This window comes from Papaver somniferum, chromosome 2 (assembly GCF_003573695.1).
Source record: "Papaver somniferum cultivar HN1 chromosome 2, ASM357369v1, whole genome shotgun sequence".
NCBI classification, from domain to species: domain Eukaryota; kingdom Viridiplantae; phylum Streptophyta; class Magnoliopsida; order Ranunculales; family Papaveraceae; genus Papaver; species Papaver somniferum.
This window is the reverse complement of record NC_039359.1, coordinates 31,832,771-31,851,208: the sequence shown is the minus strand read 5'-3', so window position 1 is coordinate 31,851,208 and position 18,438 is coordinate 31,832,771. Positions and strand designations below refer to the sequence as shown.

The 18,438-nt window shown below is 35.1% G+C and overlaps 2 protein-coding genes across 2 annotated transcripts; both read left to right on the top strand.

Moving 5' to 3' along the window:
- Positions 1-1,353: 1,353 nt before the first annotated feature.
- LOC113347291 (vesicle transport protein SFT2B-like) lies at positions 1,354-4,793 on the top strand. Its single transcript, XM_026590915.1, has 6 exons — positions 1,354-1,584; positions 2,774-2,827; positions 3,282-3,355; positions 3,624-3,741; positions 3,851-3,909; positions 4,428-4,793. The coding sequence occupies exons 1-6, from the start codon at positions 1,447-1,449 to the stop codon at positions 4,504-4,506; spliced, it is 522 nt and encodes a 173-aa protein (XP_026446700.1). The 5' UTR covers positions 1,354-1,446; the 3' UTR covers positions 4,507-4,793.
- Positions 4,794-12,140: 7,347 nt separating this feature from the next.
- On the top strand, positions 12,141-15,606 carry LOC113347290 (omega-6 fatty acid desaturase, chloroplastic-like). Its single transcript, XM_026590914.1, has 9 exons — positions 12,141-12,410; positions 13,085-13,323; positions 13,678-13,821; positions 13,916-14,067; positions 14,192-14,314; positions 14,477-14,654; positions 14,796-14,914; positions 15,041-15,155; positions 15,253-15,606. The coding sequence occupies exons 1-9, from the start codon at positions 12,284-12,286 to the stop codon at positions 15,412-15,414; spliced, it is 1,359 nt and encodes a 452-aa protein (XP_026446699.1). The 5' UTR covers positions 12,141-12,283; the 3' UTR covers positions 15,415-15,606.
- Positions 15,607-18,438: the final 2,832 nt, after the last annotated feature.

The window sequence follows — 18,438 nt, the reverse complement described above, 5'->3', positions numbered from 1 at the left end:
AATATTAGGTCGAAAATCCAATCTAAATCATTTTTGAAAAGATTACATGGATAATAGAACTAAGTTGTGCTGATTACAGATCCAAAATTAAATTTTAGATTGAAACTAAGGAAAAAATGATAGATCGAAATTCAATTAAGAGCCCTAAAAAGCTTATGCAAAGAATTTTTTTCATGATTTTCAATTCAAAAAATGATGAGAAGCATTCCAAGATTAATATCGAAATACTGATTGCGAATCATAAAAGAAGTTCGGGATGAAATTAGAGTTTTCAATACCTCCGATGATTGCGGGTAGCTCCGCTAATAAACTCCATCGTCTCCTTCAACAGATCGGAAGAGGCAGAGATAAGTTTATCGGAATGAGAAGTAGAGAAATGAAGACGCTAATTCATGAACCTAAGCTAATTCATGAAAGTTTTGCCATCGAAAATGTATGTTTTGGACTAAATCTTTGATAAAAGACTAACCCGTTCATAATTTCGTAAACTAGGACCAACAGGTAGTAGGCCTGAGAGAGTTGGACTAGAGTGTCCGAAGCCCAACAAATATGAGATTAAACGTCAATTTCTACGTGCCAAAACCATTTGGCTTCGGCATTCTGGTTAATTGTGCATAAATTGCCCGCCACTCCCATCCCTAGTTAGTAAGTTCGCGAATCATTCGCGAATTTTTCCGTATCACGAATTTTACCGTCTTATTCGCGTACGTTTGCAACTCCGAACCCAAGTCGCGTATTATGTGGCATTCCCGGATTATTCGCGAATCGTTCACGAATTTTACGTACCCCGAATGATACGTCCGCTTAATTCGCCATAAATTCTTTAGCTTTTACTTTTCAAAGACTCCATTTTTTGGGCTTTACTGCCTCCCGAGCATACACGACCGAATATTAGACGTGTTGTAATTTTTATGAAACAAAAACGACTGAACAAATTTGAAGGTGAGAGAGATCTCAAACTCACTAACCAAGCATCTAAACCACCATACGACGTCCTCTTGGATAACCAATGTTGTATATATTATTAATATCATCATATTGAGTTTATTTTTTCCTTAAATAACTCACACATGCATAAAAATTGGTCTATGACCTTATAAATACAAATTATTTGTTATATATAGATACCGAATTTTCAGAGCCGAACTCACATTTACAAATCGAATTATACACGTACGTATGCCGTTCCGAATTAATGACGAATCACGTCCCGTTGACCGAATTTTGGACCGAATTTGAATTTTACAGAACCGTATAATACGCGTACGTTTGCCGAATCCCGAATTGCTAACTAGGCTCCCATCTTGTATATTACCTGTACTTGCTTAAACAGACTGAAGTGGACTCCACTCTTCGGACTTCTTATTTCTTCAAAAAAATTTAGACAACTTTCTCTCTCTCTCTCTCTCTCGATCTAAGCTTTACCCAGTCCCAGTGAGATATCAAATGGAGAAAATGAATCAAACATGGGAGAAAATGAAGATTATGGCAGGAATTGATGTTGAAGAAGATGAAGAGGCTGCAGCGGAGGAAGAATCTTTCATGGACGAATTCAATCGCCAATGCACATTGTCTACTAAACAGGTTCCTCTTGTTTTCAATTTCTCAATTTTTCCCTTTTAATCTCTTCACCTAGGGTTTAATTTTCAAACTGTTCTCGATTCTGTGGTTGATCTGTTAGGGTTTGTTTGTCCTGTATATTTTAGGGTTTGATTTTAGTTGGTACGTTTGATTGAAGAGATCTATAATAACGTTTCCGTCTTGATTGCTTTTGAATTGACATGATAACGAGTTCGTAGTTTTATTGCATAAATAATAACAAGTGAGAATACTGGAGATCCAAGTAGTGAGATTATCATTTTCTCTTGGATTTTAGAAATCCAAGGAAACCTCGCAAAAGGTTTGACATAGTCCATATCAATTTGTATTTGTTTTTCTCTTGGGTATATGTTGTCTGTTGATCCTTCATGTTGTCTAGCTCTTTTTACGGCTGTTGCTCTCTTCCTATAGGTTTTTGGGCTTTTTGAGATTTCGTAGTTCGTGCTTGTGGTGAGATAATCTACTGGGCAATTGCTGTATGTTATCTACTGTAAACGATAAATTATGCAAAAGTTAGAACAACTTTTATTAACCAACATGTTGATCAAGAAAAAGGAAGAAAAACATCTCAAGCAGTTTTGCTTGATACTTGATTACATTTAACATCCTAGATTTTTCTTTATCTTTGAAGACTTTGGTAGGTATATTGCTTAAATGAAAATTGAAATTTAGCTATTTTTTTATACGTCAACCTCCAAGTAACTATGATTCTGGAGCCTGACTGGCTAGTTGTTCAACAAACAGTAACCTCAATTTGCTGAAGGAACCTTATGTTATTACTCTTTAGTTCGTCAAAGTGCAGTTTAGAAGGATGTACAAACTCATACACACTTTGGTTGGGGAATGGTTAGGGTTCTTTCCAACTAGATAGCTAAAGTTGTCATTGCAATGAACCAACAAAAGAGTCAACCTGCTCATACTATTGCTGTCTGTGATGGTTTTTTATCACTTCATTTTATTATCATACATTGCCTTTAAAATATAGTGAATATCAATCTGTTCAAGTAAGATAAAGATGAGTTTTTAAACATTAAAAGTGGAGTGTGTTTAAACAGTTATGATTCACTGCATTTGACTTTGGCTACTATCATTTTACTGTACTCCAGAGTGATGTTTGTTGCCAATATTATCATTTTGTAAGGTTACTGATACTTTTCTTCTACCTATTGATCAGAGATTCTATGGTTTTGCTATCTGCTTCGTAGCTGGTTTAACTTGTACCCTCCTTGTAAGTTCATCTGTTATATGAGTTCTTATTTCCTCTCAAATCTTTCATCTCTTATAGTGATATTTTAGCACCAATTTTCCAGTTGCCATCCTAGTGATATTTTTATATGGAATATAGGTTGCCCTAGATTGTATAATTTGTTTGGTGTTTATTATTTTGAGTACTATCTTCAATAAAAATGGGAAAGAATTATAACGCATGGTCTATTCACCAATAGAGGAACACAGAGAATTAAAAAGCATTTCCTTAGTTTTCATGCCTACCCGACACCCTGTATTACTTTCATTTAATACCAATCTGTTACTCTTTGTTTACATGAAACCAACATAGCCTTACTGAACAGCCAACAGTTGTGTCACTGACGTTTCTTGTTCAAATAGTAAGGGACTTCGTTAAATCGTGCATATATTGTTATGCTTTAATTAATATGAAGTTCTTTCTCTTTGTGGATCAGTCAATGCTTGTTTTTTTCCATCCAATCAAGTTTGGGATAACATTCACCTTTGGAAATCTGCTGTCTCTTGGGAGGTAAGTTAATGGACTCGAATTAAGGATACTGTATTACATCTGACAGGCAAAATATTTTTGTTCTGCTGTTAGGAGAGAAGCCTTATTCTAGCCGCGTGTAAATTGTTTGTGCTGTTTCATCCTTCTTTGTTTTAGGTGAAAGTCCCCCCTTTTTGGCATAGTGTGCCAGTGTTTTGGCCTACTTCTGGCATTCTTCTGTTATTTGTGGCTCTCTGTTTCTGCAGTATTGTCTCTCAGATTGATTCTAAACATGAACTTTTAATGCCAGCACAGCCTTCCTAATAGGCCCCAAACGTCAAGTGACAATGATGCTTGATCCTGTTCGAATTTACGCAACAGCCATATACCTTGCAAGTATTGTAGTTGCTCTGTTTTGTGCTCTTTATGTAAGTTGAAACACGGTTGTTTTGTGCTAATAAATCCTATTATTTCTTTTCCACGCTGCCCCGAGCAATTTTGCATGTCGCTAAACATTCATAACTTCCTGCTGTGCAGGTGCACAGCAAGCTTTTAACTCTTTTGGCAATCATGTTAGAGTTTGGGGCCCTTGTGTGGTACGTCATTCTTTCTACCCCTCCACTCGCTCTCTACTTTAATTTGCAAGTTGACGTCCGCTTCACTCTTTACAATAAATTTCTTGACTTGTATCTACTTGATTGTTGCATATTTACTTAATTTAGTGAGGTACATTTACTCCAGCAATCACATAGGCGTTTTTGATTTGTTCTTGCCTTTTAAGCTTTAGTCAATAGTTAGGTGCTACCCTTAAGTCCAGCTCGCTTCATCTTTTTTTTTGGACGTATTCTCTCATGAAGGTTGTTAATTGGATGGATGTTTTTTTCTTTCCAGCTGGTACCCCAATCATGGCTGGTTGTGTTCCAGTTTGTCTTTAAAAGAAAGAGTAAACAGGAGGAATACCCTTTTCTGTTTCCAAGACAACTACCAACCGTTGTTGTCGTAGATTTTATAATGAACTTGTCTCAGAGTATTTAATGTCTGCCATTAGTCTTCTTGTGCTAGATATCATTCTTGTGCCACTTATGTAGTAGCGCCGCACTCTTTCTCTTTGCAGGTATAGCATGAGCTACATTCCTTTTGCCAGAACCATGATTTCAAAGGTCATGGTTTCTTGTTTCGACACTGAATTTTAGACTGCTTTCTGGCAAGGAGCTGTTTGGTGATGAAAGATCTGTCAAAAGATTCCATTCTGATTTTGCAACACATACTATCTCTCCCTCGGACATTGTTACTTGATGTACAAGCTGAAAAATGTAGACCAACTTAATCATATTATGTACAGGAATCATAAATGAGTGGTGAAAGGTTGAACATTTTGTTAGGCTTCACTTTGTTTTAGTTTGACATAAATATCAGAGCAGTATATATTATCATCGTCTATGATTCTCCCCATACCATAAATCGGAACATTATTCCTTTATCATAACTCCTGACCTGCCTATGACAAAAAAAAAAAAGAAAAAAAAATGACAATCCTTTTTGTGTATGTGTCCAGCATGATATTAGAATGTTTAAAAACAATGGTTGATTGATTGATTGAGAAGAAAAAAAAAACTCCTACCTACCATTTAAAAAAAAATGACAATCCTTATTTGGATTCCATTAATACTGATATAACTGTTTTTTGGAAATCATTTTGGAATCTGAATGTATCGCAAAGAATAAATTTATGGAAGTGTATCCATAATGCCTTGACTGTCAGGAAAAAACTGAGTGAACATCTGGATGATATAGATATAACTTGCATCTTCTGTGAGCATGAATGTGAATCTCTAAAGCACTTGTTTTTTGAATATCCTTATGCTGAAACTGTTGCTTTAGTGCCTCCTGTTTGTAGGTATAAATCATAGTAGTAATTTAGATTACTCTTTTGCTCAAGTAGGAAATACCAATAGGTCCTAGAAATAATATATTAGAGAGAGTCTAGTCCAGTTGACCCAGTCAACTGTCTGTTTGGTCCTATTTGGAAATATAAATTATGGTTTGGTCCTAAAAATTATGGTTTGGTCCTAGGGTGATGTCATGAATGATGTAATTGTCATTGTGTGGTGGCAGAAATACCCTTTTGAGACCACATATATAGACAAAAACCCTAGAAAATATCTTATTTTCAGATTTACTTTCTCTCTCCACCTGTTTTCAGATCTAGTTTCTTTTCTTTCAATTTCTTTTTTCTTTTTCTTTCTGCTACATTTTTTGTTGTTGTTGTTGTTGATGATAAAGAAGAAGAAAACGATGACGACGATTTTCATGGATCTGCTGCTGTTTTTGATGTCTTTTGTTGATGATGATGAAGAAGAAAACGATGACGACGATTTCATGGATCTGCTGCTGTTTTTGATGTCGATTGTTGATGATGAAGATGAACTCGTGTTTGAAGATGATGATGTTTTGCTGCTGCTGCTGCTTGAAGACGACGAAGATGATGTTGTTGTTGGTGTTTGAAAACGACGATGTTGTTGCTGCTGTTGAAGTCGTCGAAGAAGATGAAGATGATGATGTTGTTCATTTTTAGGTTTTTATATGGAGTTCATTTCTGGAATGAACTCTGTGTTTTTTAGGTTTTTATATGGAGTTCATTCCATAAATGAACTATGTTTTTTTAGGTTTTTATACGGAGTTCATTTCTGGAACGAACTCTGTTTTTTTTTAGGTTTTTATATGGAGTTCATTTCTGGAACGAACTCTGTTTTTTTTAGGTTTTTATATGGAGTTCATTTCTGGAACGAACTCTGTTCATTTCTGGATTGAACTCTGTTTTTTTAGATTTTTATATGGAGTTCATTTTCTGTAGTGAACTCTGGTTTCTTTAGGTGATTTCTGAAAAAATAAGTAGAAATTAACAGGAGTTCATTTTGAAGAATGAAATGTTACAAAAAAATAAGTAGAAATTAACACGGAAGGGTACTTTTGTCCATTTAATATTTTTAAATAATTATGGACCAAACAGTAAAGGCGTTTTCCCAAAGGACCGAACTGACATGGGCCCACCTAAAAAAGGACCAAACGATATTTTTCCTTATGCTCAAATGTATTCTAACTGGATAGCACGTATATATGACAATTCTGAGATAGAAATCATGGCTACTAAATGTTGGTTGATTTGGAAGGAAAGATGTTTAAGGATCTTTCAATCCAAATCAACTACAAGCATTCAACTATCTCTTGTTGTTCATAGGCACTTGGCTTTTTGGTCTCCTCTGAGACAAACAAAACTGGGAGTTATTAATGATTTCGTTTCTGTGTTTCATAGTTATATTGACATAAATGCTAGTAGATGGTCAAAACCGCAAGTAAACCAACTGAAAATAAACTTTGATGCCTCTTGGATTGACTCTTCTATTCTTGCTGGATATGGTTTAATACTGAGATGTGATACAGGTGGTGCAATCCAAGCTGCAGCTGTGACTTTCAGGGCCTCCACAACAGAAGAAGCAGAAGCTCTGAGCATGCTGGAAACAACAACCTGGGCAAAAAAAATGGATTTAAAGAACTTCTGGGTGGAAGGTGATTGCCAGAGGTTAATCTTATATGCTCAGGACAAGCAGAGCAACATCTTTTGGAGAAATCAAGCAATAGTCTCTAAAGCACTGAAGATTTTGAAGACTTGCGAATTTTTTTTGGGTTTTATGTTTCAGAATAGGAAAGGAAATGAAGTGGCAGACACTTTGGATAAAGAAGCGCGTAAACAAGAAATTCAAAAACAACAATAGTTGTTGATACCTCATTCTCTAAATTCTGCTTTATTATCGGATGTATGTTTATCTTTTTCAGCTAGTAGCTCTAGCTTACTAAATGAGGTTAACATTATGTTGGTAGACACCAATATCTCAAATCCGTTGGATGAGATAAGGGAAACCAACATTTTGGAAAATCCTGTGTAACACTTTTGCTTTTCAATATAAGTAACTCTTAAATTTTGATATGTAGATCAAATTCAAGATGGATATCATTGATATTAGAAAATGAATAAAATCAAATCATAAATGATAAAATAAATAATCAAGAAGAAATAAAATGATCTACATACCGAAATAGTAATGGAGACAATGTTTAACGTGGTTCGGTCAACTCGACCTACATCCACAAGCAACCCCGTAAGGTGAATAATAATATTGATCATCAGAACATTCTGAGATGATTAAAAATTACATTAAGACTCTCTATTTATAGAGTGTGAATAATTAATATAGGATATTACTCCGACCGTCCCTAATTAGATGAGCTATTTGGTTTTTAGTTTTGTCCAACAATAGATGAGCTATTTCACTAATCAAGGGAGTATTTCTAAAACTATCCTTTTAATTGATTATTGTTACTATATGAAATATGTATAATTTGATAGTCATGTTTATATTCGTTGCGTAGGTGTTTTAAAATGCTTTTCAACGGTATAAAGTTTATATAAAACCGTGGTATAGTTTAAGAGATAAATCGTTTCTAAATTTTACTAATTATTGCCCATAAGGGTATAATTGTAAAAAATACTTAAATATACTCCACTTTCCTCCTTGCCTTAAAATTTGTGCAAACTACAAATAGCTCATCTAATTAGAGACGGAGGGAGTATATTATTCTCTATAATATATATCCTAATTAACTAGAATATGAATAATAGGAAATTAGCTAGATATTTGACTTGTCTAGAAAACTACCTAAATTAACAAGATCTTTTTATTTTTAGAAACTTAACTGATCTCCGTCGATCTTCTGTGTTGTTTGATCTCCGTCGATCTTCTGATAACTTGAGTCTTGATCACTTCATCTTGACTTTGACTTCAGTTTGAATATTGATCACTTGACTTAACCTTCACGTGCCTAACTACACGGTTACTTGATGTAGTCTTCACTTCACCATACAGTTGCCTCGGTCCTTTTCTGCACCTCAACGACTTGTTTGTACCTGCTTACGGCACGGGCATAATTTTTATTTTAGTTATGCATTTTTCGACATATGAATATTAAATATAATATGTATTAATATCAAGTTTACCCTTCTTATCGTTGCAAAAGTAAAGGGAAACCCGATAAATATTTTTATCCTTCACTTCACAAATCCTTTCTAGCATTTTCCGCCTTGACATCCTCCCATACTACGTCTCTCCTTTTTCGAGTTGTATCTTCAAGCCAACAATGAAATTATATCGAAATTAAATTTTACATATTTTGTCCCAAAAAAATATATATTATTTGATATGTTTTTTAGTTTAAAAAGATATCTTATCGATCTTTTGAAATGGTATTACCTTTCTGCATCTTCCTTATTTTAGTGAACGATGTTAGGATCTTCATGGAAAATAGGAACCTACTATAGGCCCGACAACATAGCACCGATGATGTCCCTACTTGGACACCTTGGGATAAGAGGTGTGCGGTTTTAATCTAAAAGGCCTCAGTGCTACGTAAGGAGATGCACAAGCTTATTAAGCTCCACATGTACTCCTCTTTCTTTCATGTGAGACTATCCCTAGCTATACTTAAGTGATTTACCGTGTCATATACTCCAACAATCTCCACCTTGGAGGTATTAAACCACTTCACCAGTCCAATCATACTTCACCATATGATTACCATCTGTATGTGCTACCCATCGATCATGATTATTGTCACTATGCCCCTACAATCCTACTCCACCTTGAGTTAATGAGAAGGCAAGAACCAACTCCAGCTTGAGCATTTCCTTGTCCACATAGAACCCTGCTACTTGACAGTTAATGTGTGAGACACTAACTCCACCTTGAAAGCCAGTTCAACCTTGAGCATTGCCTTGCCTATCTAGAACCCTGCTCCACCTGAGTTCATGGGTGAGACACTAACTCCACCTCGAGCGCCAGTCCAACTTTGGGCCTTGCCTTCTTCACCTTGAGTTTGATTCCACTTGCGACCTAAACTGGGTGACATCCACAACCACTTATACGTTCGGATAATAGCCCCAATCACGGGTACTGATACCAATTGTTATGATATTCATGGACCATCAGACACTACTCAGGTCCCGACCACATAACACCAAAACTCACTTGACCACCTTGGGATAAGAGGTGTGAGGTTTTTACATAAAAAGCCTCGGTGTTATGTATGGAGATGCCCAAGATTATTATATGTTCTTACTATTTCAATGACATAATTAAAAGCTTATTCATTCACTTAAGATATTATATTTCAAAATGTTAAGTCATTTCCGATGTAATTTTAGTTTTTCAAAATTCCCATATATATTATGTACGTAATTCAATTCGGAAAGAAAAGTTCACCGAATGGAATATAGGTAATGGCTTGTACTTTCGTAATATTGTGGCATTTTCAACATAGTTGGATCCAGAGTTGGTAAAAATCACTGACTTATGCGTTCTCGGGCGAGAGTAATCTAGGGATAGGCTACCTCCCAGAAAACTGATGATGGATGACCACATCAGTTTTAGTTGAAAATCCCACACTGTCGGATAACCACAGTGACTAAGTGGGAACAGTATTGGCGTATGATCAAGTCCTTACAAATGGTATTAGAGTCGACCATGGGTTACATGTCGAGGGCGAAAGAGTATGCTTGACGGATTGTGTCGGGAAAGGGTCTCATGAGTGAGAAAAATGTCAGAGTCTAGGATTGAACATATTCCGTACCCGAGGACGGCTCCAAATTAAGTTGGAATATAGGTAATGGTTTTTCCTTTCCTAACACCGATATCTTTTCAGCATAATTGGCTTCGTAGTTGGCGAAAAATATCTATAGTTAAGCATGCTCGGTATTGAGTAATCTTGGGATGGGTGACCTCCTAAGAAGCTGATGCTAGATGACCACAGCGGTGACCATTGAAAACCCAATATTGTTAGATGACCGCAGTAGCTTAGTGGGGACATTATCGGTAGAGGGACATGACATTACATTCTACAACATTATGCTTCCAAATGTGAGGTTATTCGTTGCATAAAAATAATAAAACCATGATTAGTTAGTAAGTCAAATCATTATGTAATTAACCTAATAACAATAAGCTCTACTAACAATAAACTCTGATATCCATTATCATTGAATAAAAATAACGTTAAACCATTTCTCAAGAAATATGTGAAGCGATGCGAAATTACTCAATGGGCATCAATACTTTCATTCATTCAAAAAAAAGTTCTTTGAAAACATATTTATAGCAATATTTTTCATCTTAGTGTTCGAAAGATTTCTTAAAGTGTACATTTCCAAAATCTATTAGTTTTAAAAGTGGGGGAGAATGAGCTTTTAAAAGCTTCAAAAACAAATGCTATAGTTCACCCTAATTTCATATTTTATTTTTCAATTTTATCCCATCTTTTTTATAACTGACAACAATTATCCTTGAATCTATATGTGATCACCAATTTTTATTCGTTATATTTTATTCTTTACATATACTTATTTTTTATTTTCAAACCACATTTTATGTTATATCGTATCACTGAAATATACTTTTATTTTCAACAACAAATATTAAGAAATTATTGATTTTTAAAAAGTGGTTAAGAAAAATTATATTTTTTTAGTAATAATACTAATTAGTAAACTTAATATTACATGTGTATGTACTCTAATAGTAGAAATTTACTTATTTTATTCACAATATAATAGAAATAATTTTTTTTTCCAGATATATGTCTGCTTTTGTCATTTTCTCACTAACTACAGTTGAACCTGATATTTTCAGAGATATGTCTGCTTTTTAAAATAGTTTTAGCTTTAGTTTATAATTTGCAACCATTCAATTGTTTTTTTTTTTACAAAGCTCGACATAGTAACGTACATCGGCAGCCAATTGCTTTTTTTACATAGCTCTGCACAATAACGTACATCTTAAAAGCACTTTTGTAAAGCTCGCAACAATACCAAACTAATTTCAAGTATTAGCTAACAAAAATATATTTATTATCATCATTAGTAGAATAATTTATATATTATCATTTTTAATTTGATATTTAACAAAATATTATCATGGCTAATTAATAGAATATTTATTATGAAGAATTATGGAACCTTAATGACATGATAAATTTTGTCCATTAGATGCATTTCTAATCTCAATCACAATCATCATTTATGACAAACGATTACATCCCTAGATTATCTCTTGTGAGGACAAATCTGAACCGCCACTTACATAGACAAAGTTATCCAAACTATGCTTTATATTCTTGATAGTAACTTTCAAGAAAAAAAAAAAAAACCTAAACCAGTTTGAGTCGCTCAATCTTTTTAGCTTTGCATTTGCTGAGGTCCAAGACTTCACTATCATCTTGAGGAGCTGTTGTTGATGCTCTCAAGTCTCACTAAAGGAGTTCGAATTCGAATGAAATACCTTATTTCTTTCGAGTCCGATGTATGTTCAGCAACAATGCTGCCACACTAGTCTAGAAGTCTAGAATGTTAAATTCTTGGAGTCTTCCGTTATTTGAATATCAACATGACAACATCAGCTGTCCATAACAGACTCAAGCCACGGCTTTTACCCTGAACAGGTACAGAGGAAGACGATTGTTGTCTACAAGCCTTTAAAGTTTAAACAGTCCTTGGGTGGGATTTAGGAATGTTTTTTTTTTTTTTTTTTTGGTGACAACTGACAAGGGATTTAGGAATGTGCTTCCCGTTTTCTACCACCTTTGTAGTTTGTGTCGGAAACAGAGGTTATTTTGGGCCCAAGAATAACATTTTCACCCAAATAGCAACTGGAAACATATTTTTGGGCCAAGCCAAGCCAATCCCTAATTATTCCCATTCTTTGTAAACTACGGTAATATTTCACTCACATCTCTCTCACCACACAAAAGAAAATCAAAGAAATCTGAAATCCCTGTGAGGATTTGCATTCGTCTCCTTAAGTTAGAAAGTACTCATTCTTGGGGGGAAACTAACAACTGATTCTCCTCCAGATTGAGTGTCTGAAAATGGCGATAAGAGCTTCTCCAGTTGCTGGTTTAAGTTTGTTGCCTACACCACCATCTTCTTCAAATTCCTCTAACCAACTTGTTATGCTAAGAAAACCTCTCAAAACATCATTCTTCAATGGCGGTGGTATGTATGCCCCTCTTTTCTCACTCTTTTTAATTTCACTATTGTCCCTTGATTTTTAGAATTTGGTTAAATTTTGTATGTATTTCATTAGCGCCATATCTACTGAACTAATTTGGTTTTATTGGAATCAGTTTATTGCTTCTTGAAATAGCATCATTATCAGCCGTTATTATTTGTGCGGAAACTCAGTTTTAGTGGCAATAGTTCCCTCTATATATCTAATGGAAAATAAGGTGTGCAATGCCGGCTTTTGCCTGAGATAAGCGTGAGGATAGCTCAAAACAAACAGTCCGCGTGAGCTGAGTTTGTTTCATCTTGTAGAAGGTTTGGAATGGATAAGTAGATGACAACATGTGCCCATAAGAGCTTAATCAAGAAAACATGGTAATCTCACTTGGATCCATTGCGCACGATGAATCTGTATGAATCCAATACACTTATAGTAGCTTAATCATGTAAGAGAAATTGCAGATGGTTAGAAACGGTACTGCCTCTCCAGAGAGAGGGGGTGAAACAAACAATGTGGATGAATTCAGTTATCTAACGAACAATGAGTTAATACTGGTTATCTACTTATCTCTATATGTCTTTGGTTTATATGAGTACATTCACCGTGTGGCGCAAATTCAGTTTATCTGTTGGGACCTTGATAAATAATTTCTATTGATAGACAGGCATATCTTACCTGAAGTTAGGGAGCCTTATCCACCAAAGAGTCAGGCTTCACCGGTGTTTGTCTCATAAGAAGAAGATTAAAACCACACAGTCTGTGGCGGCCGCAGTTCCACCATCCTCCATAGGAAATGCGGACTATAGGAAGAAGTTATCGGAAAGCTATGGATTTACTCAAATTGGAGAACCACTTCCAGATAATGTTACATTGAAGGATATTGTTGAAACCCTTCCCAAGAAGGTATATCTCCCTAATTATGCTACATAAGTAAATACGTGCATACTTATGTCATGCCGTGAAAATATCGGACCTGTTAATTCACACACACAGTGTACTGTTAGGAGTCACAGCTATCAATTGACCTCAGAGGCAATTCCTAATAGGCATACTAGCATCGCCCACTTATACCCAATGTTCTTCTGATTTTGTTAGACAACCATATCACCTCACCTGATCAGTTTTAGCCATTGAATAGTTTTCTTATGAGTGTTTCTGGAGTTTTACATCTTTCATCTGTTGAATACTCTTTAAAGTTACTGTCACTGTCCTTGTCCGAGGATAGTTCGCGTTCTTATTGGTGTCCTTTTCGTTAAGGTCTTTGAGATAGATGATGTGAAGGCTTGGAAAACAATTTTAATATCTGTCACTTCTTATGCACTGGGGATCTTCATGATCTCTAAATCTCCATGGTATCTTCTTCCTCTTGCTTGGGCATGGACAGGAACTGCAATAACCGGGGTTAGTATTATCCTTTTTCTTTTTAATCATTCAGTTTGGTAGATACTTTCTTCCAATATACTTACACCTTTATATCCCCTTTTCTTTGCTGAAGTTCTTTGTAATAGGCCATGATTGTGCTCACAAATCTTTTTCAAAGAATAAATTAGTGGAGGACATTATTGGGACGCTTGCCTTCATGCCCCTAATATACCCATATGAACCTTGGCGCTTTAAGCATGATCGCCATCACGCAAAAACAAATATGTACGAATTCTGATTCATTTATTTATAGTATCTGGTTTATAATTTCGTTTCACACCCCAACACCCCTCTCTTTGATTCATGTTCGTATTCTTAAAATTTGTCTTCTCTTTGATTTTTCCATCAGGTTAGTTGAAGATACGGCATGGCAACCTGTCTGGAAAGAAGAATTTGATTCAGTTCCAGCTCTGCGGAAGGCAATTATATTTGGATATGGTCCATTTCGGACATGGATGTCCATAGCTCACTGGTATGATGCTCAGACGCCCAAAATATGAAGTACAAAGATTGTAACCTTTGGCACTTCAAGGCTACATTCTTACTGCTGTTTTTTTTTTCCTTCTGTACTTCTGATTATTCCCATTTAATACTCTTCCATCTGTTAAATTGTTTAATTATATGATCTTGCTAGGGTGATGTGGCACTTCGATTTGAATAAGTTCAGACCAAATGAACTTAAAAGGGTCAAAATAAGCTTGAGTTGTGTGTTTGCATTCATAGCAGTCGGTTGGCCGCTGATTATCTGGAAGACGGGTCTCGTTGGATGGGTTAAGTTCTGGTTGATGCCATGGTTAGGCTACCACTTTTGGGTAAACACAACTAGATCTCTGTATTATTTGAACTTATGTGTTTGATATCAACTTGGTACAATAGTTTGTTTTAGTGTGTATTATATAGATTACTGCAAGTTATATTTTGTGACCGTTTGTTACCATATCTCTGACTGGTAGATGAGTACTTTCACAATGGTTCATCATACTGCTCCTCACATACCCTTCAAAACCTCAGACGAGTGGAATGCAGCTAAAGCCCAATTAAATGGAACTGTACATTGCAACTATCCTAGTTGGTAATACTTATTTCTATTCTCTCTTTTTCTTCTTTCGTATTATAACTACTCAAAGATACAAAATATGTACTATCTTCTTCGTACTTCTCTAAAATAGTAAAAATGTTTTTTTATTCTTTTTGCTAGGATTGAGATTCTTTGTCATGATATCAATGTGCACATTCCGCATCATATTTCTCCAAGAATACCGAGCTACAATCTAAGGGCAGCTCATAAATCACTACAAGAAAACTGGGGCAAGGTGAAATATGTCGTTCTTCTCATCTTGTGTGGACTTTAAACCTTAAAATTCTTTTAAATCACATGTTAATATATTCTCGCGTTTTGTCTGCAAACAGTATCTGAATGAGGCAAATTGGAATTGGCGCTTAATGAAGACTATAATGACAGTGTGCCATGTTTACAGTGAAGAACAAAATTATGTTGGTTTTGATGAAATAGCCCCTAGTGTATCTCAGCCGATCACTTTCCTAAAGAAAGTGATGCCAAATTCTGCATGAGTAGAGGGCTGTACTTCAGGGGGAGGAAAATCCTTTTATATCCCTGACGTGAGGTGTTGTCTTCTTCTATATTTTGGCGATGTTTTCCCTTGGAACTATAGGGTGGAGCAAAATCAGAACGGAAGTTTATTGCCTTGTTGTATCGGTTTTACCAACTCTGGTCTAAATTAAAGTTTTTCTTCTTTTAGAAAATGAAAAAATTGCTTACAAAATGAACAAGCTCATCATGTATGTGCTATACTAAGGCCAAGTTCTATGGTTGCGCGCGTTTCGCTTGGCTACAGCTTAAAATGTAGCCAAGTCAAATTAGTGTTCAATTGCACCTCACTATGTGGGAGGGGCATTATCTCTTAAGCCTAGTGACACGGGGATTCAGTTTCCCTCAAAACAGTTCAATCCTAATCAAATCATTGACCTTGACCAAACGGAAACACAGTTTTAGTTTTTCACTTATAAACTCTCAGGAACATTCAGGTTTTCACTTCTCCTTCTTCACTCCCTCTTCTTCTCTCACTCCAACTCATTTGATTTTGAAAGTGGTTTAGTTTGAATTGTTAAACCAAATAAATTTATTTCCCATTTGATTTTGAAAGTAGATTAGTTTGAATTGTTGCACCAAAGGAAAAGAGTTTTTTTTTTTTTTTAATACGAAAGCAAAGAGGTTTATTGATCTAATGACTGGAAATGTCTGACTATAGTGGCAAGGAAATATTCCAATCTGTGTTACAAGAATTAACTACAACATGTTTGGCTAATACATGAGCCGTGTTATTTGTTTCTCTTGGCGTAAAGGAACATTTCCAAGAGTCAGAACTGTTCAAAAAATAAATAAATCATCTTCTACTGTATTATTGTGAATCCACTTCACTTCATATAAAATGGTTTGTTACATAATAATTGGTGGTTCTATCATATCTTTCAATTTCGAATTTCATCCACATAATCACCACAAGTAAGTTATTCTACCTTAAATTATTTTGATAATCATGATTTTCTTGATATTAGGTTGATTACCTACATTGAATATAACTCAATAACAACATCAGAGCCTTTATATAGTTAAAATTTCATGATTATTATTTGTTTTGTGATGTATCTTGTGATTAGTGTTGAATAAAATGACTACGAATTACTATTCTATTGATGTTGAATAAAATGACTACGAATTACTATTCTATTGATGTTGAATGTTGATTGAATTATATTTTAGGCATGGTATAGTGAAATTGAAACTCAAATCGTTGTATGCAAAGGTACGTGATGAGTCTAATGTGTGCCAATGTGAGACTTACATGCACAATCCACTTGGATACTTCAAGTGATGAAGAATAAAAGGCTCTGCTATTGTTTACACAATTGCGTTTGGATAAGCATAGGCGTACTATTCAGCCACCGGTGCCCAAGGAAGTGCAAACACGGTGTACTTACCCGTGACCGGTGTGGTATGATACAGAATGAAGAATGATTATCTCACACTTGGAACTGGTTATGCTTCATGACAATTCAAACAACGTCTAGGCATGAAGGAAGATTTATTCCATTTTATGAAATAATTATATAGTGGATTTAAATTATGTATTGGATTTACACCATGCTTATACTCCTCTTCATCACCATCCTTTCATCTCCCCACTTCGACCATTACTTTGTAACCACCACCACCACTATTAATAATGTTATGAATATAATTTCGTGACTAAGAGTACCTATTGTTCGGTGATACAAGGAGTTTTGGGGTAGTTAAATGTATACCTTATCTTACGGTTGTTGATGAATGATTCTAATGATATATATATATATATATATATATAAATATACTGATTGAGTTAACATTGGTAACAACGAATGATTCCCTAATCATCTTTTCTTTTTATTGTCTTTTAAATTTAAAAGTCAATCCTCTTGGTATTTTCTTGTGTGACTATTTGCTAACCTGAATAATATATCAATTACACGACTTCTTGTGGCAACGATCCTTACCACTGCTATATTAATAGTGAATATCTTTAGTAATTTTTTTATACTTACGACACACATCAGTGATCTAACAATATATATCGTAATATCGGTTTCCAATTAAATCAAGGAAAAATTAATGGTACTCTTGTATCTAATCACTTTCCGAAACAGAACCCATCATTATGTTGACACGAAGGACAATCAAGTTGATCAAACCGCACTATCTAATTGGAATAAAATCCTATAAAAATTTTATCAAAGAAAAGTAAGTTCTAAATTTATCATAATCATGCTATAATTTTTTTTTTTTGTTTTTTTTTTTTTGCAAATCATATTTAGCCAAATTGATGGTTTAAAAATTGTTTTTCTTTACTAGGCCAAAAAATGAATCAAATGCTTGGTGAATACTTCTCGCTTAGGTACCTAAATATCCAACACAAGTGTAAGGAGGTGAGCCGAAGCACATTAGTTAGAATACTTTTGAATATTTTGTGTATCACCGGAGCATGAGAGGGGTCTGGCCTTCGATCTAAGAGTTGAGAATCAATATGAATAATCTTTGTTATAGTTAATTTGACATGTTCGATTGTGTCTTCTATATAACAACCGAAAAGACGAGGGTACCAAGGGAATGCGAAGCATCAGATCAAACCCAAGGGTCTAGGTGCAGTAATCAAAATATCTACCATATCCAATCGGACGAACGATAGATTAAAGGATTAAGAAGAATCGACGGCCCAGTTTAAATCAAACGACAAGGCATTAAATACTACTAAAGAAGCACGCGCAAAGACTTAAAAGTCAGATCAAGGTGGGCCCGATATCGGAATACCAACATGATGCACGAAAATCGGGAGATCTAATATCAACATGCGAAAATACTTCGGAACACTCATGTCTCGGGAGATACATTACCAGAAGGAGAGTATCAGAAGAACTCAATCATGACCAGCCGATGGGAATAATGAATATGCTAGGAAAGACCAACACGGTAATATGGTTGTATGAATACCTTTATCTATAAATACCCAACGAGGTAATGAGAGAAGGAAGGTTATGTAAGTG